The following is a 26,814-nucleotide window of genomic DNA, read 5'->3' on the forward strand; positions in this document are numbered from 1 at the left end:
AGCTTTTAATGTTTAGTTTTTTATAATAGAAGATTTTGGTAAATACAAAAGTAGAAAGATTAGCATAAGGAACACACAGTACTCCTTATATCAATCTCACAATTGTTACTTTATTGTCTGCCTTGTCTATTTCTTCTCTTTGCTAAACTATTTTAATGTAAATTAAAACTATGATGTTTTATCCCCCCCAAACATTCCTTTACATTATTCTTTAAATAATTTTCCTCAGTAGCTGAAATAACCTTAACAAAATGATTCCTTAAATAAGATTCAATAACACTCCTGGTTTGGGTTTATATTGCTCTATGACAACTATATCGAAAAACGTCTTTGGGAGGAAATGGCTTATTTCATACTAATTAGAACTCTCAGGTCACAATCCATCATAAAAGGAAGTCAGGTCAGGACCTTGAGGCAAAAAACTGGAGTCAGGAGCTGATGCAGAGGCCATGGAGGGGTGCTGCTTACTGGCTTGCTCCCCCAGGCTTGCTTAGCCTACTCTCTTATAGAACCCAGGATCACCAGCCCAGGGATGGCACTATGCACAGTAGGCTGGGCCCTCCTGAATCAATAACTAACTTTAAAAAATGCCCTACAAAACTGCCTACAACCCAATCTAATTGAGGCATGTTTTTCCAACTGAAGTTCCTTCTTCCCAGAAGACCTTAGCTTGTGTCAAATTATTTCTTAAAAATCTACCCAGGAAAGAGTCCCCATTAAAATATTATTATTCAAATTGTGTTCTTACATCAGTGAGGAGTTTCAGGAAATATTTATCAAACTTCCATTTGTAGATCCAGAATTCTTCACACAATTTTCTGGGTGATTAATCATTTCCTTCCTACAAAGTAAATCCCCCAAACAAATGGGATTAGAAAGTTATATGTTTTCCAGGACATAAATCAAACACATTACAATATGAAGGGCAAAGTAAGTTTGCACCATACTTCAGACAAGTATTTATCTTGAAATTATGCTTCTTTGCCTTTCATAATATACTGGAGTAATTCTGCCCATGAACTTTCCCTCAAATATAATAATAAAGTCCTGATCAGCTGTCATCATCTCCTACAAATTTACCTCAGTTCCTGTGTCGAAAGACTCTGCTTGTTGTCCTCAGAGTTTAACTGTGGCTTGGTGAAGGCTCCTGTGTGTCTACTCCTCTTCACCCTATAAATAGAATGTGTTGTAGGAAAAGTGCAGGATCTGGGCTCCTGTGTTCAGTTATGTGTAATGCTCTAAACATGCAAAGACTGTGAAAAAGCAGTGAAGGCTGTATTCCAGTTGGTACTTAGCTTTGACTTCATTAGAAGATGAAGGGCAGTAACACTTTATGTCTTAGTGACTTCAAACTACCATCTAAGCACTTGGTTTATTTATTTTTTGCAAACTTTAAAAACTTACAGTATAATTTATGTATAGAAAAATGAAGATATTAAGTGTGCCATTCAGTGTTGACAGATGCACATGTCTATAGAGCCTATAAGCTCTATGAAGATGTAAAATATTTCAATTAACACAGAAAATACTTTTATGCCCCCTTTCAATCACACTTTCCCATGCTGCAGCAACAGATATTTTAATTTCTTCTTCTTCAGCTATTTACTCCTAGATATTTTATTATATCAAATATCTACTCGTTCATTTAGCATAATGCTTTTGAAGATTCATTTTTTTTATTTCTGATTAATATCCCACCATAATCCAGCGTATCCCATAAAACTCTAGTTTATTTCTCTGTCCTCCTAGGAGGATAACTTGCTATAACTTCAAGTAGGCATACCTCTCCAAAGAGCTCTTGAAAAGAAAAGGGGGAAAGGGAAATAAGCATGCATTTGAAAGAAAGTTAAGTATGTTTTTGCACAATATTCCATACTCATCAATTGATTTATCATTTTGCTATGCTTGGCAATTACAGGTTTTTCTAGTTGACAATCTCGGGGTTCACAGTGGGATCAAATATTCTGAAACAAGTTTTGAGTTGGAAACTTTCCTATTGAGATGGTACTAGTGCCAATGCTTCATAATTTTGTTTTGCACTTTAGGTATTTTTTTCCCCAAAATACTTTCTTTTTCTTTTATTGCAGGCTTTGCTCTTCTTGGAGGACACCCTTGTTTTCTTACCACACAAGACATTCATTTGGGTGTGAATGAAAGTCTCACAGACACAGCTCGGTTTGTAAAACCTTTCTTCTTTCCAAATGTTATTTCAAATTCTGCTGGGTTCATTTTTAAAAAAGAAGATGATGCTTCTCCTTAAATAATGGTTTCTTCTCTCACTTTCCTTTGTGATGGTATATCAAGGACTACCTGCCCAGGGCTAGCATTTCTCCTAGTGAGTTGGGTTTTCCTCTATTGATTGACAATCAAGAAAATGTTCCCACAGGCAATCCGGTGGAGTCATTTTATCAGTTGAGGTTCCTCTTTCCATTTGACTATAGCTTCTATTATGTTTGCCAATACATACACACACACACACAAAAAAAAAAAAAAAACAAAAACAAAAACAAAAACAAAAAAAAACTAACAAGGGCAATGGTTGAGGTTTTTTTTCTTTTCAATTTATTTTGTATGGGTGGCCTGCCTACTTGCATGTCTGTGCAGTATAAATGGCTAGTGCCCTCTGAGGCCAGAAGTGGGCATTAGATAAGCCAGGATTGGCATTTCAGAGGGCTGTGAACTTTCATGTGGGAGCTGGGAATTGAACCCTGGTCCTCTGGAAAAGCAAGCAGTATACCTAACCACCAAGCCATCTCTCCATCCCATTTGTTGCAACTTTATTGAGGCTTATTATAAAATTCTAAATTTAATAAAATTAAAAATATTATCAAGGTGACTCTGACATTTAATAGTCATGGAAGTGGGAGTCCAAGGAAACTGCCATGTTCAATGACTCAGAACCCATCTGTATCAATAATATGAATAACTAAAATTTATTGTACACTAATTATGGGTATTATTCTAACTTATTTAACCCTAAGAACAATACAAACATATTGACACATAAAAGTGACAGAATATAATCAGAAACATGCATACTACCTGTGTTAGCACAGAGTCTCAAATGCCAAGGTATTAATATAGTAAAGATTGGTAAAAGAAAATGACAGACCATTAACACATTTTTACTTAGATACTCTGGCACAAAATGATGGCTGTACCATGTCTTCCAGGTCACCATGGATATTAACCTACAGTCAAAACCTAGGAGAAGAGAACATGAAAAGCTATATTTGGCTCAAAGCCACCTTCCAGAGAAGTATTACAATCAATGGCAGCAATACTATATTAGAAAGTACTAGTAGTTCACACTCAGCTAGAAGAAAGCTGAGATAGCAAATGACTCTAGCTCATTCTATAATATTGAAATGTTAAAAGTAGATCTTATGACTTCCTGTGTAATAATCTTATGACTGGATTCTTGTAAATACAATGGTTTTGGGCTATTTATTTATTATTAACCCTATGATTATCATGCTGTATTATTTAACCCACTATCACAATTAATAAGATACAGACACCTGTTAGATTTTATAATTACCTCATTTACCTTCGGCTGGGCAGATACTTTCACCTACACTATCTCAATAACCTCACCATCCACCTCACAGCCCCCATCTAATGTTATTCACCTTAACCATTCCAAAAAGGGCTAACTTCCATCCATAATCTTATAAATACTTGCTTATATTCTTCATCTGTGCTTTTCAATGCCATTATTAGAGTCCTTCATATTGGCCCACATAGTTCCTTTTCCACACTAACGCATCGTGGCATCCTTTTTCCTTCCCTCTTCCCATCTGTCTGTCTGGTTTCCTATGATTCCCCTGTTCCCAAAACCCAGGAACCTTAGCCATGCCTACCTCATTCTGCTCTGCCCAGATTTCAGGCCCTTTAATCAGGAGTAATGGCTTAAGCACATAGCTTTATCTGGGTAGTAACTGGATCTGGAGGGCCAGTAATTAGCATCAAAATACAAGGATCAGACCATCCCCGAACATGACTGTATCACCTTTAGCTCATAGATCCATAGAAAATGTTTGTGTTAAATAAATATTTTTTTATCAATGGAGAAAACTAACTCTCCCCCTAAACCCCTTATGACACAAAACAACTCTTTCCAGATAATTTTTTATGGAAGCTCTTCTGGTATATGCTAGAGAATTTGCCTTATTTGACTTACTTGCTAAAGAGATTTCAGCAACTCATCTTCAAGCATTTTATGTTTGAAGATGTTATGTTATTTCATTTAAAGCAATGAGAGTACCAAAAAGTGATGTCATTGTCTTATGATTAGTAGGGACACAAAGAATAACTGCTCATGTATTAGGATATATTTTGAAGCCTGATGCTGCTAACTGAAAATATATTTGCTTAACAATTCTGATTCTACAAAAGTAAAACACAATTCTTGAGCAAATAACAAAAGCAAGTGAAATTAAAAAGACAAAGCTATACTTAAGAGAGCGGTTTTGATGGTGTGCTTTCAGAAAGCACCACGTGAGCAGGAGTGAATAAATCATGTGGTTGCATAGGTACCCAGCTGAGTGAGCATCCAAAGAAAGGTAAAGCAGTGCAGACTGGCAGCTAGAAAAAGATTAGGGTCCAGAAATCAGTGGACTGTTAAGCATGCTCAAAGCAAGAGACAAACATCTAATCACCATTGAGAGCTAAGAATGAATATTAACATGTGCGTTTCTTCGCCTGGTCTCCAAGCAATTCTCCTTCTGAGTCCTTAGAGATTCTTCACACATATGCTGAGCAAAACAATCTATTTACCAGCTCCAATGTAACTGTGACCTTTTGAGTTCATGCAATTACTTCTATTGCTGTGTATAGTAGAATAAGGATAAAATCGGATCCACATGACTCTTTCCAACCACTACATCCAAACAAAAAGGTTAAATAAATAGTAGTACTTCTGTGGGGATGTTTACCCCCACAGACCCTCTTGTGTTATCATTGTAAAATTTCTGCAAAGTAAATATTATCGGCCCAGTGTTACAAAGAAGCAATGACACAGGGAAGTAATGAAACTTAGCTACTATGTCAGGGTTTACATGTTTTGATTACCCACTGGTGCTGTTTCTATTACCTGGAAAGAAATGTTATAGACGCTACTGACCTATTGCAGCTCCCCATGCTGAGGTTCGTTCTTTGCTAGCTCACTATATTAGCCCCAGCCCTCATAGTGCTCAACATACTTCAAAACATGGTTATGAGTCTTTAAAATAATTTATTTAATTTTCATCTTTTGTGCCTTAGTGTGAGGTTATCAGATCCCTTGGAATCAGCATTACAGACAGTTGTGAGCTGCCATGTGGGTGCTGGGAATTGAACTGGGGTCCTTTGGAAGAACAGACAGCGCTCTTAACCACTGAGCCATCTCTCTGCCCCAAGTTATGATCTTTTATAACAACAAGATATCAAATACAGTCAACAATGAAACAGACACATGAAGTAAGACTTCAGGAGAAACCAGATGCAAGCTTCCAAAACTCTTTCTGTGCAACCATACAGGTTATGCTTAATTCCCAGACTAATGACATGTGACATTGTGTGTGAACTATTGGCCAGAAAAGAAGCCCAACAGTAGACTCATCTCTGTTTTTTTGCTGAAGACTGATCATATTAGCACACCATACCTGGCATGTAATCAAATTCTTGACCCCCCACCCCACCCCAAGAGAAAGCACGATTTTACTTCAAGCCATATTGTTTGTTATGCACAGTGTTATCAGTTCCTGGGAATGGTGGAAACTCCCCCAAATGAGTTTCCCAGATGTTCTCTTGAGAACACGCCTTAAATTCAGGTCTTTGAAAGGGTAACAGCTGGGTCTGCTCTGTTAATTAAACATTTCACAACATTGTTTCCTCTGTAAAATGAAGGAGTTCCCATCCTTAAGGTCCACTTTGTTTTTAGCTTTTGAAAGATGATGTTATGTTTCTTTTATTTACATGTGGCCAGTACTGTTTGTGTGTGAGAAACAGAGAGAGAGAGAGAGAGAGAGAGAGAGAGAGAGAGAGAATACATTTGTGCATGTGAAGATCAAAGGGCAAATTGTAGGGAGTTGGTTCTCTCCTTCAATACTGTAGAAAATTAGGTCATCAAACTTGACAGCAAGCACCTTTACCCACTGAGTCTTCTCACCAAGCCTAAAATTCAGATTCTATTACCAAATGCATGCAATGTATATACTTCATATAAAGTGCTTATTAGTAAATAGAAGTGTGGCCCAATGTAAACTTCTATACATATTGAAAGTACCCTTATCAGCAAAAGACATCCAAAAGCCAAGTTCTTAGCACAAAGAAGATTTATTTGCCCCAGAGGGAAAGAGGGCAAGAAACAAGAGACAAAGACAAGAGATAGAGGATGAGGGAGACGAGAAAGGGGCAAGGGAGAGGATGAAGGGATATTTGCCCCAGAGGGACAAAGGACTGCCTATATGTACAGGACACACACATGGCCCATAGGCAAATGGCAGTTTATAAAGGCTAAAAGGGAAACCAGAGTTAGGATGAGATGTTTAATTTTAATTAGGCATGTTAGTTAGATGAGCCAAAGAGGACTATTTATTGCTGAACTTCAATACTTCGATAGCTGAACCTTGGTAGTCAGCCTCAGGAAAAAGAAATGGCCAAATAAGGGAACAGAACTTGGTGTCTAGCTTTAGGAATGTAATCTAAGGCTTTTTAGGAAGGCAGAGGGAATGGAGGAGGAGGGTAAGGCCTGCCAGAGGCATGTTCACCATGCTTGGGCCTGCTAGAGCTCATTCACATATGAGAACAGATAGAGAGTAATTAGGATCATGGTAGAAATGGAAGGTAAAGAGATTAATGTCAGGGATTTTAAAACCTAGTTAGGGAGTTGGTGAGTTTGTTAAAATGAAAAATTCTGTCTCCACACTTAAAAGTTCCAGGTTTCCAGTTAATTTTGTGGGAGAATCGTGGAAGGTCATACCTCAAGGACAGATGCAGTTAGGGTAAAAAGAAAATACAATATAAGAAGAAGCTGGGCTGGGAGATAAGGGTGCCAGAAAAGAGTAGTAGTTATTGTAGAAATTTATCTTTCTTTTGTGTATCCCATTACTGCTTAATCTGCCCAAATATCTGACAAACAAGATATTCTGAGATTCAGAAATTCAATAAACCCAAATTGAAGAAGACAAGAGAAATTCACTGCCTTCCACAGAAGCAACTGAACCAGAGAAGGAGAGAAGTGAATCTTAATGACATCTACTTTGTAATATACACTGAACAACCCTTTTGGATCCTTTGCTTTTTGTCGAAGTTAACTTTGGAAGATGCAACGACATGGTGTTGTGTTTGAGTGACAGTACTCACCCTTTCTACTCAAGAGAATAGTGCACACCTGACACTGATTGATGGCAGAGCTTTTCCAATCTACCTGTCTGGCTGATTTTGGGCCTGGGACAATAAAAAGTGCCTGTGTGTTGGTAGAAGATGAAACTGAAGTGGGAGCTCAATAAATGTAGCCACTGAAAGGTAAACTGGCTGCTCTCTTAACAACTATTAAATGAAATTTCAAGAATATCACTTGTTCTTTTAAATGATTTAATTATTCATTTATTCAAAAACAGTTATTAAATGCTATTTTTTTCTTCTAACAAACATTGTTATGGCATTCAGAAGTAAATGCTGATTATGTCAAGCCAGGTCTTTGTTGGGGGTTGGAATATATGCTATTACTTAATTATACAAGTAAGTGTAGATTGGAAGATATGCTAGGATGAAGACAAGGCCATTCAGTGGTATAGAGGTTACCTTCCATCTCCATATTTTTTGGTCAACTCCCTAGAAAGCACCATTTGTTTCCTTATTTCTGTGAGCTTGACTTTTCAAATATGTCATAGAAGTGGGAATTGCACCATATGGCCTTCTCTGGGTGACCTGTTTTATTGAGCATAATACCTTTAGGGTATAGGTATGCTTTTGCAAATGACAGAATTCCCTCCTGAGAGCTGAATGACATATCATTGTGGGTGTATATATATCATATTTTCATTCTCCATCCATGTGTTAGTCCAGTGGTTTCCACATCTCAATTCTCATGGCTAATGCTGCCAGGAATGTAAAAATACAAATTACTTTTAGGTCCTAAATTCAATTATTTTAAATAAATACCAGAATTATTAGTATCAGTAGCAGTACCATTTTTAATATTTCGAGGACATTCCTTATTCCTTTCCTTAATTCCTATACCTATTTACATTCCCACCCAGTACACAAGGCTTTGTTGTGTCATCTTCACCTGCCTTTTGTCTTTTTGATGCCATACATTTTAACAGTTGTGAAGTGATAAGTCAGTGTGGTTTTGATTTGCAGTTCTCTTAGATCACCATTGAACATGTTTTCATAATACATGTTGGCCAATATATAGCTTCTTTGCAGAAATGTCAACTCAAGTGTCCATTTTGAAAACTAGGATTTGTTTTGTTATTGTGTGGTAAGGGTTCCTTAAGTATTTTGCATTTTAACCCCTATACTCAGATACATGCTTTCCAAACATCTTTTTCTTTTCTTGCAGATTTCTCTTTTGCTCTTCTGATTGGCTTTCTCATTCAGCTCTTCTGTTACATATGTTTCCTACACTAAAAAAAAAAAAAAAAGAAAAAAGAAAAAGAAAAAAAAAAAGAAAAAGAAAAAAGAAAAAGAAAAACATATTCAGGGTCAAGCAAGATCTTAAAGGTTAGTTCATAATAGAAAAGTATCCCAAGGACTATTTTATAATTAATGAAAATCTACCTCTTCTCATCTCGATTTGTAATTGTATAACTTGTTTATAATGCAAGGTATTGAGGATAAATTACCTTTAGCTAAGCCTGAGTTGGTAGGTTAGACAATGAGACTAATCTATTGAATGATATTTGGGGGAAGCTGTATGCTTCCAGATTCAATGATTCATTAGGAGGAGAATGCTTCATGGCCAAAATTTATGGCAACTAAAGAGAGCAAATGAAGATCACAAAGGGAGGACTGAGAGTACAACTCAGTGATTGAACATTTGCCTAGCATGCATGCCATCAAACCTGCCAGGGGTAGACGGGTGGTAATGGGGTTACAAAGAGAAAAGACATATTGGATGAAATGTGGATCAGACTAGGCATAAATTTCTAAGTCTTGACTAAAAGAAGTCATACAAGATGTACTTAAATCAGTCAGTAAAACAGTTTGCAAGGTTTATATTGGAGACTGGTAACATAAACACACTTAATTACCTTCCAGAAAAACAGAGCCCAGTGTTTTATTGGGGACTGGCTACTTCAGCACTCTGCCTAGCACAAATCTACATTCCAGCCTCCTAGAAAGAAGAAGGAGCATTATATACTCACCAGTTCAGGAAAACCCTCCTAAATTCTGCACTTGCAGATGGCAGCCCCAAGGCCACCCTTGTGAGCAGGCTTCCAAAAGATAGCCATTTCAAGACATTAGCTTTTTCCTGCACAATCAAGCATTTCAAATTTGCTACCCAGGAAGCAGTAAGAGGAAGTTTGGTTATATACACTGACATAGTTGAGAGCTTTGCAATAATTTTCTAAACGAATATTCCCTTTTTAAATTTTTTTTAAAGCAGCCCAAGGGCCTAAGGGATATACAGGTGCAATCTCTCTCTCTCTCTCTCTCTCTCTCTCTCTCTCTCTCTCTCTCTCATTCCCAAATAAAAGCATGAGTTCTCATGCAGGTGCACTCTCTGCCTCTCTGTCTATGTCACTTTCTGTCTGTCTCTTTCTCCTCCCCTCCAGTATTCCTGAACAAAGGCATGGGTTTTCAGTCAAAAAGTAAAACCCGAATTAAAGACTGGCCAGAGTGGTTGTACAAGTTTACATTCCCACCAGCAGTGGAGGAGGGTTCCCCTTTCTCCACAACCTCTCCAGCATGTGTTGTCACTTGAGTTTTTCATCTTAGCCATTCTGATGGGTGTAAGGTGAAATCTCGGGGTCGTTTTGATTTGCATTTCCCTGATGGCTAAGGAGATTGAGCATTTCTTTAAGTATTTCTCTGCCATTCTATATTCCTCTACAGAGAATTCTGTTTACCTCCGTACCCCATTTTTTAATTGGATTGCTCGATTTGTTGCTGTTTAATTTCTTGAGTTCTTTATATATTCTGGATATTAGCCCTCAGTCAGATACAGGTTTGGTGAAGATCCTTTCCCAGTCTGTAGGCTGTCGTTTTGTTTTGATGACGGTATCTTTTCCATTACAGAAGCTTTTCATTTCATGAGGTCCCATTTATTGATTGTTGCTCTTAGAGCCTGTGCTGTTGGTGTTTTGTTCAGGATGTTGTCTCCTGTGCCAATGAGTTCTAGGCTCTTCCCCAATTTTTCTTCTAACAGATTTAGTGTTTTCAGGTTTAAAGTTGAGGTCTTTGATCCACTTGGAATTTAGTTTTGTGCAGGGCGATGAATATGGATCTATTTTCATTTTTTTGCATGTAGACATCCAGTTGGACCAGCACCATTTGTTGAAGATGTTGGCTTTTTTTCCATTGAATGGTTTAATCTGGCACTTTCTCAAAGCTATACCATTCCTAGGCATATATCCAAAAGACACTCAATTACACAAAAAAGACATTTGTTCAACCATATTCATAGCAGCTTTATTTGTAATAGCCAGAACCTGAACCAACCCAGATGTCCCTCAATGGAGGAATGGATACAGAAATTGTACATTTACACAACACTACTCACAATTAAAAACAAGGAAATCATGAAATTTGCAGGCAGGTGGGATCTAGGAAAGATCATCCTGAGTGAGGTATCCCAGAAGACACACATGGTATATACTCACTTATAAGTGGATACTAGACCTAAAAGATAGGATAAACATACTAAAATTTGTACACCTAAAGAAAGAGGAGGGCCCGGGGTAAGTTGATCAATCCTCACATAGAAAGACAAATGGGGTGGACATTGGAAGTAGGAGAAAACAAGAAACAGGACAGGAGCCTACCATAGAGTGCCTTTGAAAGACTCTACCTAGCAGTGTATCAAAGCAGACACTGAGACTCATAACCAAATCTGGGGCAGAGTACAGGGAATCATATGAAAAAAGGGGGAGGAGAGGACAGGAGCTCCAAAAGGACCAAATATATCTGGGCACAGGGGTCTTTTCTGAATCTGATTCTCCAACCAAAGACCATACATGGATATAACCTAGAACCCCTGCTCAGATGTAGCCCATGGCAGCTCAGTATCCAAGCAGGTACCCTAGTAAGGGGAACAGGGACTGTCTCTGACATGAACCCAGTAGCTGGATCTTTTACCTTCCCCTACCCCAGGAAGGAGCAGCCTTGCTAGGCCAAGAGGAGGAGATTGCAGCCAGTTCTGAAGAGATCTGATAAGCTAGGGTCAGATGAAAGGGGAGGAGGACCTCCCCTTTCAGTGGACTTAGTGAAGGGCAGGGAGGAGATGAGGGAGGGAGGGTGGGATTGGGAGGGAATGACAGAGGGGGCTACAGCTGGGATACAAAGTAAATAAACTGTAATTAATATAAAAATATAAGAATTTAATTAAAAAAAAAACAAAAACTTGCCAGAGAACTTTAATTTGTCTTGTACAATGCAAGGACAGCTTTAAACTTTTAGTTGTTTCCTTAATGAAGCAGGGACCACTGTAAGACTGGGATCCTACAGAGTAAGATCAACTACACTGCTTTCTTCCCTTTCCTTCTTTTTCCTTCCCTTCCCATCTTCCTTTCCCTTCCCTTCTACCCTTCCCTCTCCTCCCCTCCCTTTCCTTTCCCTTCTTTCCTTCCCTTTCCTTCTTCCTTTCCATTCCCTTCCCTTTTTCCCTTCCCTTCCTTTCCCTTCCACCTTTTTTGTTTTGTTTTGTTTTGTTGTTGTTTGAGACAGTGTTTCTCTGTGTATCCTTGGCTATCCTGGACTCATTTTATAGACCAGGCTGGCCTCGAACTCACAGAGATCCACCTGACTCTGCCTCTCTGAGTGCTGAGATTACAAGAGAGTGCCACCCAGCCCAGCTCCTTCCCTTTCTATTATCCTTTCTTTGTAACTCTATTCCACCACCTAATGTATCAGAAAACACAAAGCACACCTGTATACCATCCATGCAATATGCTTCAGATGTGAAAGTATTTTCAGATTCTCCAGTGTCCCTCTAGGGTTAAGACTTAGATATCTTATTTTTTTTTTCCTTGCTCTGAGATTATGCTTTTAGGTGTCACACAAGGATTGACACCTCACTCAAGTCACCAATTCCTTGGAATGTTAAAATCGGACGGCAGTTAGCCACTACAGTGGGACATTATCTGTCCATTTCGAAGGCTTTGTGTTTCTTCCACGATGACGGCTGTTCATACCTAACACACTGAGTGTACTATTGAATGATGCATAAAGGCTTCACAGTCATTTTCACTTTAATACAGTACTTAGTGATATGGCTTCAGGGGCCAGATTATGAAAGGCTTGATATAAAAACCAAACAGTGTGATGTGGCTCTACTCTAATTAGCTTCACTACAGATGTAATTTACTTCTGATAGTCACTATTAAAGTTTTCTTATTTTGGGACAGTAAGAAAACCAGCAGTAACCACTGTATTAGTTTTCTGAAGCTGCAATGACAAATTGCTCTCAACTTAGAAGAGGCCATTCTTTATTATTGCACAATTCTAGCAGATAGAAAAATCCATCTCCATATATCACCTGCATCCTGTTCTATTTCTAGTGTCTGCCAGCATTTTTTTCACTTCAAAGTCAACTTCCATTTTCACCTTTGCTTTTTCCTTTGTGTGTTTTTACGTATCTCCTCTCCTCCACAGGAACAGTAGCCTTTGGCTTTAAGATTTCTCCTACACTACAATCATCTTAACTAATTTAGTCTTCAAAGACCCTATTTTCAAGCAATGTCACATTCTGGGTCTCTGGATGGTTATGAGGGGCTACCAGTCAAGCAAATCTGGCCATACATACACATAAGTATATAAGTGCAGCAGCATGGAATAATTTCCTATGAGAACCTTGATGATCCTTCAAATGATGAACTTTAGGGAGGGATTTGAGCATAGGAAACAGTTAAGAGAGGATTAAATCATCATTTTATTGAAAGGAATGCTGCTAAAATATGAAATATCATGGTAGAAGTATTTATGTTAGTGATATTAACATCAGAACAGTAAAATTTAGCCTTTTTGTAAAACATTTTCAAAACTCACCTAACAAAATAGTATGTGATTAGATACTAATAAGTTACCATGACATGTCCAGAAGAGTTGTATAAACAAACTTGGCTAAATGGTCACAAAACTAGGTTCATCAAGACTGCATCATGCTATAATTCTCTTAAAGGAACCATAGTGTTAGATAACGAGCAAGGACTTTGAAACAGGGCCAGTTTTGAGCTCAGTTCCCATCTTTCCCACATACTAGCCCTTATGGGTTGGTTCAGTTATTTCTGATTTTCAGTTTCCTGAGTTGTAAAATGGAGATAATAACATATCAATATATCATGAATTTCCTGAAGGGAAATGAGTTCAGGTTGTAAAGGACATGTAGGAAACCATGTAATGTTGATTGAAGCAAGTTATGGTTTAATGCAATGCACACTCGGACACTATGACTCAACTCCAGCCATTTCTGTAGTTTCATAGACAGCTTTCTGGCTATGATTTAACAGACTCTACAATTGCTAAGGCACATCATGAGGAGGTCATTTTAAAGGCCATTATATCTTAAAGGTTTTTCTCTGGGATCATCAGACTCAGAATCTAACATCTAAGCCAAAGCAATCTGTTCATTAGAGGTAATTTCATAATGAAATAAATATGGCAATTAAATTCATCCCTAGTTCTTCAACACCAACCCATTTGAGAAGATTACATTATGGTCCTTAAAGATTATATCTTTTATTTTATTACCAAATTTTATTATTAATATAATCCAAACAGGTCAAAGTTATTTTAATCTAGTTAGAGGTGTTAGAGGACTGAGATATTTTCTTTCCTGGATAATAATCAAGTAGAGAATACTGATCAATTTATACAGCAAAGACTTCTGTATATCCTGTTAGGGCCTTGGACTTTTTGGTTAAAAAAAGGAGAAAGAAAATATCCATCTAAAAAATGATTGCATTGTTCTCACTGTTGTCATTATGCTCAACCAAATTTCGTCCCACTATATCCTAGTCAGCTAGTCAAGTAATAAATGTCACTGAAAAGAAACGGAAGGTAAACAGTCTGTGTAAAGGTGGGATAGGAACAAGGGGAGAAATGAATTACAGGACCCTATGAGAATAAACCTATATTTGCTTTTGGCTTTTATAGCTTTGTAGGAAATCTGTCTTGGCTTCACAGTGAACATCATAATTCGTGGCCATCATGATTATCCCCTTAATCATTTTTGTGTTGATATATACATAAAAAAACATGACAGCAGTATTATGGAACTTTACAACCAAACGCTGGCACCTTCAGTGTTAGAATGGTTGCTGATGATTTTAAAATTAAATTGTGGCAAGATATGATCAGGTATGTTTCAGCTTGATTGCCAGACACCTTTGCCCTGATCACACTTAAGAACTAATAGGTTTTCTCACTGACAAAATAAGCCAATTTAAACCAAATTGAATGTAAAAAAGGTGGGTTTATTGGGGGCAGTTCTTGGGTGGGTTCATTAGTCCCAAGGAACAAAGCCAGAGAAAGCAAAATGCAGACAGGTAGACTAGGGGTGGGGAATATGGGGAGAGACAGACAGACAGACAGACAGACAGACACACACACACACACACACACACACATACACACACACACACACACACACACACACAGAGAGAGAGAGCATAAATGTCTGTTATATATATTTTAGAGCTTCTGGGAGAGGAGAAGCCCATCCCCAGACGAGAAAGTTCAGGACAGAGAGCAGGGTATGCCAGCCACACCTTGTAACAGGTAGGGACTGAGCAATGCTGGGAGAATCTGGAGGCCAGGCCTGATATGTTAAATAGGCAGGCACCTCAGCCACTTGTTCCTGGTCTGAAAAGAAACATCCCAGCCTTTTGCTGATAATAAATGAATAAGGATGACATAATCTTCTATGACAATTTCCTGCTGACACTGGGGCATCATTATTGGGGGTCTAAAAACTGAAATGTTGACCAAGTCTTGGGAAGAGCAGACTGTTTCACTTGCTGTCCAGGCTCTGCAGGATCATCTGGGGCTCGGGACATGAAGGCCACCATTGGAGCAGTTTGCTAGAATTTGACTAGAATTCTGCTGGAATAAATAGGAATCTAAGCTGGCGTGAAACCCAACAAGAACACCTTTTCTGTTACTCACGTCTTGCTTCTTCACTTGACCATCAACAAATCCCATATAAATTGTACCCTGTGATGTCTTTGTTCTATATACTTCTTGCTGTATTCTCAGGGCACTTTGTGTCTGGTTTTCATACAACAATGTCAGATATCCCTCAACAAGTTCTTGAAGGCATGAAAACTGTTGTGTGATTGTCTCTCTCATCAACATCCACAATGACTCTTAGGATCTGTTTCAAAACATGACCTGTATTGAAACAAAATATTGTTCACTTACTTCCACAGAGTCTGCACCAAACCTCCCTGGGACCAAGTAATACTTGATTACTTTACTTTTGCTTATTGTAGTTTTATATTTTTTATATCTTATTTATTTAATTTATTTTTATAGATTTAAATTTTTATATTATTATTTTGTGCTTTTGTTTTTATTTGATTATTTGTTTTATTTTGTTTTTAATTTTATACATTTATATATTTATTTATTCACTAAAATTTATTCACTTTGTAACCGAGCAGTAGCTCTCTCCCCATGTGTATCCCACCATCCCTCCTTCATCTCCTCCCATACCCCTCCCCCAGTCCACTGATAGGGGAGGTCCTCCTCTCCTTCCATCTAACCCTAGCCTATCAGGTCTCAGCAGAACTGGCTGCATTGTCTTCCTCTGTGACCTGGCAAAGCTGCTCCCCCCTCAGGGGGAGGTGATCAAGGAGCCAGCCACTGAGTCCATGCCAGAGACAGCACCTGTTCCCCTTACAAGGTTACCCTCTTGGAGACTGAGGTGCCATGGGCTACATTTGTGCAGGGGTTCTAGGTTATCTCCATGCATGGTCCTGGGTTGGAGTATCAGTCTCAGGAAACAAACCTGGACCCAGATATTTTGCTTCTGTTGCTCTCCTTGTGGAGCTCCTGTCTCCTCCAGCTCTTTCATCTCCCCCTTCTTTCATAAGATTCCCTGCACTCTGCACAAAATTTGGTATGAGTCTCAGCATCTGTTTTGATACTTTGCTCGGTAGAGTCTTTTAGAGGCCCTCTGTGGTAGGCTCCTGTCCTATTCTCTGTTTTCTTCCTCTTCCCATTTGTTTTCTCCCATTTGTCTTTCTGAATGAGGATTGATCATCTTACCCAGGGCCCTCCTTCTTGATTAGCTTCTGTTAGGTGTACCGATTTTAGTTTGTTTTTCCTATATTATATGTCTAATATCCACTTATAAGTGAGGATATACCATATGTGTTTTTTTGCTTCTGGGACACCTCACTCAGGATGATCTTTTCCAGTTCCCACCATTTGCCTGCAAATTTCATGATTTCCTTATTTTTAATTGCTGAATAGAATTCCATTGTATAAATGTACCACAATTTCTGTATCCATTCTTCAGTTGAGGAGCATCTGGGTTGTTTCCAGCTTCTGGCTATTACAAATAAAGCTGCTACAAACATGGTTGAGCAAATGTCCTTGTTGTGTACTTGATCATCTTTTGGATATATGCCTAGGAGTGGTTTAGCTGGAACTTGAGGAAGCACTATTCCTAATTTCCTGAGAAAGCATCAGACTGATTTTCAAAGTGGTTGTACAAGTTTACATCTCCACCAACAATGGAAGAGGCTTCCCATTTCTTCATCCTCTCCAGCATGTGTTGTCACTTGAGTTTTTGATCTTAGCTATTATGATGGGTGTAAGGTGCAATCTCAGGGTCATTTTGATTTGCATTTCCCTGATGACAAAAGATGTTGAGCATTTCTTTAAGTGTTTCTCTGCCATTCGGTATTCCTCTATTGACAAATCTGCTTATCTTCGTACCACATTTTTTAATTGGATTACTTGATTTGTTGCTGTTTAACTTATTGAGTTCTTCATATATTCTGGATATTAGCCCTCGGTCAGATATAGGGTTGGTGAAGATCCTTTCCAATCCATAGGCTATCATTTTCTTCTGACAACAGTGTCCTTAGCTTTACAGAAAATTTCCAGTTTCATGAGGTCCCATTTATTGATTGTTGATCTTTGAGCTTGTTCTATTGGTGTTCTGTTCAGGAAGTTGTTGTCTCGTGTGCCAATGAGTTCAAGGGTCTTCCCACTTTTTCTTCTAACAGGTTTAGTGTATCTGGTTTTATGTTGAGGTCTTTGATCCACTTAGATTTTAGTTTTGTGCAGGATGATAAGTATGGATCTATTTTCATTTTTCTACATGTAGACATCCAATTAGACCAGCACCATTTGTTGAAGATGCTGTCATTTTTCCCTTGTATGGTTTTGGCATCTTTGTCAAAGATCAGGTGTCTATAAGTGCATGGGTTTATTCTTGGGTCTCCTATTTGATTTCTTTGATCCACCATTCTGTTTCTATGCCAGTACCATGCAGTTTTTATTACTCTTGCTTATTAGTGCAGCTTGAGATCAGGGATGAAAAATACCTCTGGAAGTTCTTTCATTGTAGATGATTGTTTTAGCAATTCTGGCTTTCTTTTTATTCCATGTGAAGTTGAGAAATTTTCTTTCAAGATCTCTGAAGAATTGTGTTGGTAATTTGATGGTAATTACATTGAATATGTAGATTGCTTTCAGTAAGATGGCCAATTTTACTGTGTTAATCCTGCCAAGCCATGACCGTGGGAGATCTTTCCATTTTCTGATATCTTCTATTTCTTTCTTCAGAGACTGGAAGTTTTATTCATACAAGTCTTTGACTTGCTTGGTTAGAGTTACACCAAGGAACTTTGTGGCTATTGTGAAGGGTGTTGTTTCCCTAATTTCTTTCTCAGCACATTTGTCTTCTGTATACAGGAGGGCTACTGATTTTTTTGAGTTAATTTGTATCCTTCCCTGGGCTTTTTTTAGATGGGCGACTTTTGATGACAGCTTTTATTTCTTGGTGGATATAGGACTATTAAATTTATTTACCTGGTCTTGATTCAGCTTTGGTAAGTGGAATTGATCAAGAAAATTGTCTATTTCATTTAGAGTTTCATATTTTGTGACATTTATGCTTTTGAAGTAAGACCTAATGATTGTTGGGATTTCCTCAATGTCTGCTGTTATGTCCCTCTTTTCATTTCTGATTTTGTTGATTTAGATAGTTTATCTCTGCCTTTTAGTTAGTTTGGCTAGGGGTTTGTCTATCTTTTGATTTTCTCAAAGAACCAGCTTTCAGTCTCATTGATTCTTTGAATTGCTTTCTTTGTTTCTAATTCATTGATTTTGGCTCTGAACTTGATTATTTCCAATTGTCTACTTCTCTTGGGTGTGTCTGCTTCATTTTTTTTTCTAGGGCTTTTAGGCATGCTATTAAATTGCTTGTATGGAATGTCTTGAACTTCTTTCTGGAGGCACTTAGTGCTATAAACTTTTCTTTTAGCAGTACTTTCATTGTGTCTCATAGGTTTGGGTAAGTTTTGCTTTCATTTTCATTGAATTTTAGGACATCTCTAATTTTTCTTTCATTTCTTCGCTGACCAATCTGTCATTGAGAGTTGCTTATTTTCCATGTATATATAGGCTTTTTGTTCTTTCTGTTGTTGTTAAGATCTAGTTTTAGGACATGGTGTTCTGATAGTATACAAGGGATTATTTCGATCTCATTGAATCTGTTGAGGCTTGCTTTGTGCCTGACTATATAGTCAATTTTTGAGAATGTTTCATGAGGAGCTGAAAAGAAGGTATAGTCTTCTGAGTTTGGATGAAAAGTTCTGTAGACATCTATGAGGTCCATTTGATTTAGTACCTTTGTAATTGTCATTATTTCCCAAATTAGCGTCTTTCTAGATGATCTGTCCCTTGGTCAGAGAGGAGTGTTGAAGTCTCCTACTATTAAGTTGTTGGGATTGATGTTCAATTTAAGCTTTAATAATGTTAAGTTTACAAACATAGGTGCTCTTGTATTTGGGCATAAATGTTGAGAATTGTGATGTCTTCCTGGCATATTTTTCTTTTGATGGGAATGGAATGCCCCTACTCATCTTTTTGATTAATTTTGATTGAAAGTTTATTTTAATAGACATCTTGTTTTCTGTGTCTGTTTGCTTGAAAACCATTTTTCCAGCCCTTTACTCTGAGGTAGTGTTTATATTTGTCGCAGTGGTATGTTTCTTGGGTGCTGCAAAATGTTGGGTCCTGTTTTTGCAACCATTCTTTTGGTCTGTGTCTTTTTATTGGAGAGTTGAGTCCATTGATGTAAATAGAAAATAGTGACCAGTGAATGATACTTCCTTTTATTGTGGAATTGGTGGTGTTTCTTTGTTTCAATGCTTGTTTCCTTTCTATTCTTTGTTGTGAAATTACCTATATCCTGTGTTTTCTTAGGTATCTTTGATTTTGTTCGATTGGAGTTTTCCTTCTAGTATCTGCTGTAGGGCTGGGTTACTGTGTAGATATTGTTTAAGTTTAGTTTTGTCATGGAATATTTTTTTTTATCCATCTATGTTGATTTAAAGCTTTGCTGGATATAGTAGTATGCATTGGCGTCTGTGGTCTCTTAGAGTATGCATGACATCTGCCCAGGACGTTTTGGCTTTCATAGTTTTGGTTGAGAAGTCTGGTGCAATTCTGATAGGTCTACATGTATGTTACTTGGCCATTTCCCCTTGCTACTTTTAATATTTTTTATTTGTTCTGTAGATTAAGTGTTTTGGCTATGATGTGATGTGAGAAGTTTCTTTTCTGGTTTAGTCTATTTGGTGTTCTGTAGGACTCTTGTATGTTTATGTACACCTCTTTCTTTAAGTTGAGAAAATTTTCTGTGATTTTCTTGAAAACATTTTCTGGACCTTAGACCCTGGAATCTTCTTTTTTATCTATTCCTATTATTCTTTGATTTTGTCTTTTCATGAAGTCCTTGATTTCTTGCTTTTGTTTTGTTTTTTGGTTGTTGTTGTTGTTGTTTTTTTATGTGTGTGTGTTTGGAACTTTTCTGATTCTATTTGTCTTTGAGAGATGTATCAGTTTCTGCAACTGTATCTTTAGTGCCTGAGATTCTCTCTTTCATCTCTTGTATTCTGTTGGTGATCCTTAACTTTGTAGTTCCTGATCTTTTCTCTAAGTTCTCCAGCTCTAGGATTTTTTTCTGTTTATATGTGTGTATGTGTGTGTGTGTGTGTGTGTGTGTGTGTGTGTGTGTTTAAGATTTATTTATTATTTATACAGTTTTCTACCTGCATGCCAAAAGAGGGCACCAGATCTCATTGTAGATGGTTGTGAGCCACCATGTGGTTCCTGGGATTGAACTCAAGACCTTTCGAAGAACAGTCAGTGCTCTTAACTTCTGAGCCGTCTCTCCAGGCCCCTCTGTGTTTTCTAATTCTATTCTCTTTTCATTTCTTGTACCATTTCCTTTATCTGTTTGAATGTGGATTTCTGTCTTTCCATGATGGCCTCTAATTTTTTTGTTTGTTTGTTCATTTCCTCACTATATGCCTCTAATTGTGCCCCTATATTTTTGGCTGTATTTGCCTGCATTCTTTGAGAGCTTTGTTTGTTTCCTCTTTATGTGCCTCTAAGAATTGGATAAGTATAGATTTGAGATCATTTTCCTGTGTCTCCAATTAATTAAAATATCCATTTATTTTGGGGGTTGCTATTCTATACTCTCATTTTTGGACCTACAGGTCCAAATCAAAGTGTAGAATATCCCTCAGCTCAGCTGTGTCTGCTCTTTTGCAGCCAGATAGGGAGACCTGTACTTGGGGCAGCCACCTCTGCAGTCTCAGCCACTGAGCACCAAGGCTCTTTCTTGGGGTGGCAGCTGCAGCAACATATGGGCTGGAACTGGGAGGCTGGTGCTTGGGGCAACAAGAAATGCAGGGGAGTCAAATATTCACCACTCTCAGATCCTGGAGATGTCTATGGGTGTCCTTGATCTAAACTGTCCTAGCTCACGGCTGTCCCCTCTCACTCAGGAAGCCTTAATGTCAATGTTCTGGCTTCAGCCACCCTTCCATTCACAATTTTGGAGTTTTGGATCCTGTGAGTCTTAGATAAGATGTGTGCTGGTTGTAGCCACCTTGGACTCTTTATTTCATTATTAACGGTGTCTAAGTTAATTTCTAAATAAGTTTCCATTCTTATATGGAAGTAAAACATACCAATGAACAGAAACTGTGTGCTGGAAAGGATCCATTTTGATCAACCATCCTTGGCAAATTTCATCCAGATCACCTTTTCAAGATAGTCAGAATCTCTATGGGTATGCCTATCATTAGGACATTCATTTTTGTTCCTGTTGTCATTTTTTTCTTTTATAGATTTATTTATGTATTTTACGTATAGGGCAATTTGTCTGCATGTATGTCTGCACTCCAGATGAAGGAATACATGGTTGTTAGCCATTTATTCAAACTCGGATCCTCTGTAAGACCAACAAGTGCTCTTAACCACTGAGCCATATCTCCAGCCCAAAGACAGTCTTCTCACACTGAACAGCCTTCTTCCATTTTTATGTAGTCTGGCTTTTCTGATCAAGAACTTTATAGCCTAAAAGATCTCTTTTAAAATGACTGGAAATTGGTCTTGCTGTAATTCCTTAATATTCTTCTATTTTAACATATTTATAAACTCATGGACTTTAATGTATTTCAAAGTCTCAATACACACAGGTGTTAGCCTATGGATGTATATATTGTTCCATGCTTGGAAAACATATAAACATATTATGTTTTCCAACTGGCTAATTTTGAAGCAATCCCCATTCATCTTTGATGACAAGACATTCCAGAATCAATTCATTTTTTAAAGCAGGGCCAAGATTTAACCATTATTGTAGGAAAGCTCTATGTCACTTTTGATTAGAGAATAAAATCACACTTGAAAGAAATTTTCTTAATGCTATGTTGAGGCTTTTCATATAATAAGTACCCCTTCACTGGGGTATATCCCTAACTTGCTCCATCCCCCTTTATGAGACAGTTTTGGTGTGTATCCCATGGTGGCCTTGAGATAACTGTGTAAACCATATTGGCTTTGAATTTTCAGCAAACTTCCTGCCTCAGCATATTTTGTGCTGGCATTATGGGCATGTGCCACAACCACAAGCAGAAATATTTCTTGATATAGTTAGCTTCTAATAATTACAGTAGCACTCCTTTAGATAATAACCACTCAAAAATATTATTGGTAATGATACCACAACCATCTAGAAATAGAGTTGAAATCACATCTTCAACCATTCTTTCCTTTTACTGTGCAGACTGGAACAAATGATGTTTGACATATCAAACATCTAGACAAAATAAAATGTATTAAATATTTAAGCTGTACATATTTTTGAAAAATTCCAGTATTGGCTATTAAACAGTTATGGCACACTGGTGTGTGTGTGTGTGTGTGTGTGTGTGTGTGTGTGTGTGTGTGTGTGTGCAGGACCTTTTAAATATAGGAAATCCAGATTTTGCCAAAGCTGTTCTGCTTTAATTGTTGGCAGAGGCCTAAGACCATCTGAAAACCTGCAGGAATCTGTGAAAAATCAAGCAAAACCTCATTTCCTTTCAGTAGAAATGAAAAGAGACCAAAATGACAAATCTTTACAGAGCTAGGAAGTATTTTTAACTTATCAGCCTTTCATTTGTAACAAGTATAATCAAGTTCTTAAGACATTTAAAGCTGGGGTTTTAAATGACAAGCTTCAGGACCCCTCCAGCTCTAGCTGCAAGCTTGCCATTGTTTTCAGTGAGAAGGTTTGTTTATATTTTAAAATTATCTTTATTAGCCTGAAAGCATGAAAAGAGTGAATTCTGTTTCTAGCAACTGAAGCTTGAAGGAACCAATGCCACTGAAAATATTATGCACTAATCACATCTTTAATATCTTTGTTCCCCCAAGTGTTTGTAATGTGAAAACCATTCTGGGAACTGCTTCTCCCCATTGGCGTTGGCCCACATCATTGAATGCCACCTCACCTGTAGCTTCAATGGCTAAAAGCCTAAGTGGGGCTTTTGATAAAGTTTGACATGCTTCCTTTTTGCTATGTATGAATTTCCAAGGAATTTTTTGTTAGTACAACAATATTCCTTACAGTGTTATTCATTTGTGGTCCATTCTATTAACCATATGAATTCATCAAACATTTACTGTTCCTATAAGTAGAATACAGAATTCATTCCTCTAAATCACTTACTCTCAAAATATGGTTACCAAAGCAAAACATAAGCAACCCTTGGGAGCTTGTTAGAAACGCAGACTCTTGGATTTCAAACCAGACCTTCTGAATGAGACATGCAATTCCCACTGGTGACTCTGATATACATTCAAGTTTGCATTTCTCCAAAAAATTGTAAGGCTTGACTGTTTAACTCAGTGGTAATGCACTTATAGCATGCATGAGGTCGTAGGTTTTATCACTAGCACTACAAAAGGAAAAAAAGACCCATACTGCTTATACAATTGAAGTATAATAAGTGAACAAAGCACATCTCTAACATGTCCATGTTGTTTGGAAACGTAATCAAATGCTTTCAGTATTTTTGTATTTTCCTGAATGCTCTAGGCATTTTACAAAGGAAAATTTAACCATAAACTCTCACATTGATTACAAAATTAATTAATATTTTGATGATAAAATGGGCTATAATATTATTGCTAGTTTCATAGATATTATTTTATTTATTCTTATACATTTTTATTAAATTTATTCATTTTTTAAATAAATTACAGTTTATTTACTTTGTATCCCAGCTGTAGCCCCCTCTCTCATTATACCTTTTTTTAAAAATACTTTCACAGTACTGGAACTTAAACATTATTAGGCTGTACATGTTTTAATATCTTCTCTGGGTTTCAATAATTTGAACAGGATGAAAAGGAAAAACAAATCGCAGGAAGACAGGGATAAAATTTAAGTAAATTGTTAAGCACTTGACTCTGATTGGCTAGTGAGAACTGGTTGCTAAGATCAAAGTGAGTTAAACTCCAGATGTTGACTACTGGGCTGTGTATCTTATCGTAATAGCTTTCACTTTTGTCATGGAGCTATATATGTTTCTTGTTGCTTCTTTAACATACTATCGTAACTAAAAAGCAAACTTCCTGTTTTGGGAGTTAGGAGAGGTGCCTTCTTCTGGAGAGTCCAGGAAAGATTTGAATCCTTGATCTTTCCAGTTTCCAGAAGTTTCCCACATCCTTCAGCTCATCCCTGAACCTCTCACTACTGGATATTCTCCCATTTCTTATATCTTTTCTCTCTTTTATAAAGGCATCTGAGATTATACAGTCCAACCCAGGGAAGTTGTCCTCTCTCCAAACATTTACTTTGATTATATCTTGCAATTCATTTTGTGAAGATTTGGAGGATTCAGACACAAGCATTTTTGTGGCCTATTATTCTGTTTACCACAGGTTTATTATTGCTCTATTTCATGTCCATTCTGGGATTTTAAGAAACTTTGAAGATGAGGTATTTGGTTCCATTTGTTTGCCTTTAATTTCTGACAGTACATGACCCATTGCCACAGCTTTGTAATATTCAACTCTTGTCCTTTCTCAATATGTTAAAGCATACTACACCTTGTTCCTTTGCATTGCATTAGAACTAATTAAGTCACGATAAATTTTCCATTCAGAGAAACAAGAAAGTGAATCTGAAACTTTAGATTGACAGTTAACTATGTCTTTATTTTGGAATAACAGTTCTATCATAGTGGAAGTCACATGACAACTGGTGCTACTTAACTGCTGGAGTACCTGCTACTTCTCTTTTGTAGAAGAACACAAATGCTAATGGAGCCTAGTTTTGAAAGAATTTCTATTGATTCTAAGACCAATTAGCTGAAAAATTATGTTAATTAATTATAGATTATGCAGATTAAAAATACTAGGTATATAAAATATCTGTCTGAAAATACATACATACATATAGATGTATACTGTGTGTACCTGTATACATGTATGTATGTATATAGGTAGTCTTACTTGTTTAAATAAATTTAAAATGTAGAGGTAATGTTTAACATTTCTCTTTTACATTTGTAAATTTCTTTATATTAATTCATTTCTTACAAGTATCATGGCCTTTTATAAATAGAAGTCGTTTCATTCAGAATGATTTTTATTGCTATGAAAAATTATAGCTTGAAAATAGAAGCTCCTTTAAGTTGACTTCCTCCTCATTAGCAATGCCCTTGTCCTGTCTTTCTTCCTGGCAACAATGTGATGTTACAGACCCATTCTGATTTTATCCTGCCAAGGATGTTGAATTGAATATTCTCTAACAGTTCTCTTTACATATATTTTTAATAGAACACTGTTAAGGATCAAACTCATTGTGCTAAGGATGCTTGCAGGAATCTAGTGGTATAAAAATAACAGCTTCTGTAATTGTCACTCTTGATAATTAACTAAGATCAAATGAATATACTTAATATGTGTATAAAATCTTAATCTTTCCAGTATAACATAGTGTGTTGTTCACCCATTCATTCCCTCTCATTTAACACAAGAGGACCTTTATTAGAAGACAAGGATTATTTCAGGGATTTGAATAGCTATAATGGATCAGTGGTGAAAAGAGCATGTTCCTTCAGGATATTGAACCATTTTGTCATCACAATATTCTATTCTGACTTTAGATTCTGCCTGGCCATGATTATCCCAAATACTAGTTTTCTTTGTATCCTGCATAAAGAACTAGAATGTGTATTTATTTCTACTTGGTGTGTATGTGTGTGGTGCTGGGGTGAGGGGGTGTCTTACTATGTACCTAAAGCTTACCTTGAACTGGTAGTGATCCTCCTATCTAAACCTTCAGAATACTGTAAGTACAGCTGTGCACCATCATGTCTGAATTTTTGCTCAGTGCTGAGAGTAGAACTACAACCCTTTGCCTGACAAGTGCTTTATTCACTTACACTCTTGGTTACTTCTGACAGCTTTTTTAAAATCTTTATATTCCTTTATTGTGCCATCAAACTTGTAGAGCATATGTCAACAGGCATTTCATGAGTGCATTCATACCTCTCCAAAATGGCTCAGCTGCTGAACACTGCATACATTAATTTTGCTTTCTAAAGGCTAGTTTGTAGTGTGACTACAAGAATTAACTTCCAGGTTCTTTGTGATTGGACAGTGCATAGAATTTAATAGAGCATAATCCTCCTGAGATAAATTACATAGTACTTGTCTGCTCCAAATCCAGGACCATGTCCAGGACTGTTTTCCTCTCTCACCTTCAACTACATAAGTCTTCCAATCAGAGATGCTTCCTCCATGTTACCTGGGTATTCTTCCACTACAGGGGTTGTTATGGTTTGGATTGGACATAATCCCCCACAGTTCAAGTGCTAAAGGCTTAGTATTGTAGAAATGTTCCAAGGTGGGACTTTTAGGAAGTGATTGGATCATGTGTGCTCTGGCATCACCATTGGATTAACACATTTTTTTGATGAATCATGAGTCGCTAATGTATGGAAAGGTGATGAAAATACAGGAGGTGGGACCTAGGCAAAGCCACTGGGTTTGAAGGCATCTACATACACTTTGAATCGTTCAAAGTATTTCATGTAAAGTGAAACATACTTCTGCACCTCTCTTATGAGGAGT

The 26,814-nt window shown here is 37.3% G+C and overlaps 1 protein-coding gene across 1 annotated transcript in view; it reads left to right on the top strand.

The window, feature by feature from the left end:
- The window catches only part of Otc (ornithine transcarbamylase), a 75,496-nt gene that overhangs the window by 20,392 nt on the left and 28,290 nt on the right, over nt 1-26,814 (top strand). The window contains exon 4 of the mRNA XM_060374798.1: nt 2,088-2,175. Within this exon, the coding sequence (XP_060230781.1) occupies nt 2,088-2,175 (88 nt within the window). The remainder of the gene's footprint in view (nt 1-2,087; nt 2,176-26,814) is intronic.

This window comes from Meriones unguiculatus, chromosome X, assembly GCF_030254825.1.
Source record: "Meriones unguiculatus strain TT.TT164.6M chromosome X, Bangor_MerUng_6.1, whole genome shotgun sequence".
Classification (NCBI taxonomy): Eukaryota; Metazoa; Chordata; class Mammalia; order Rodentia; family Muridae; genus Meriones; species Meriones unguiculatus.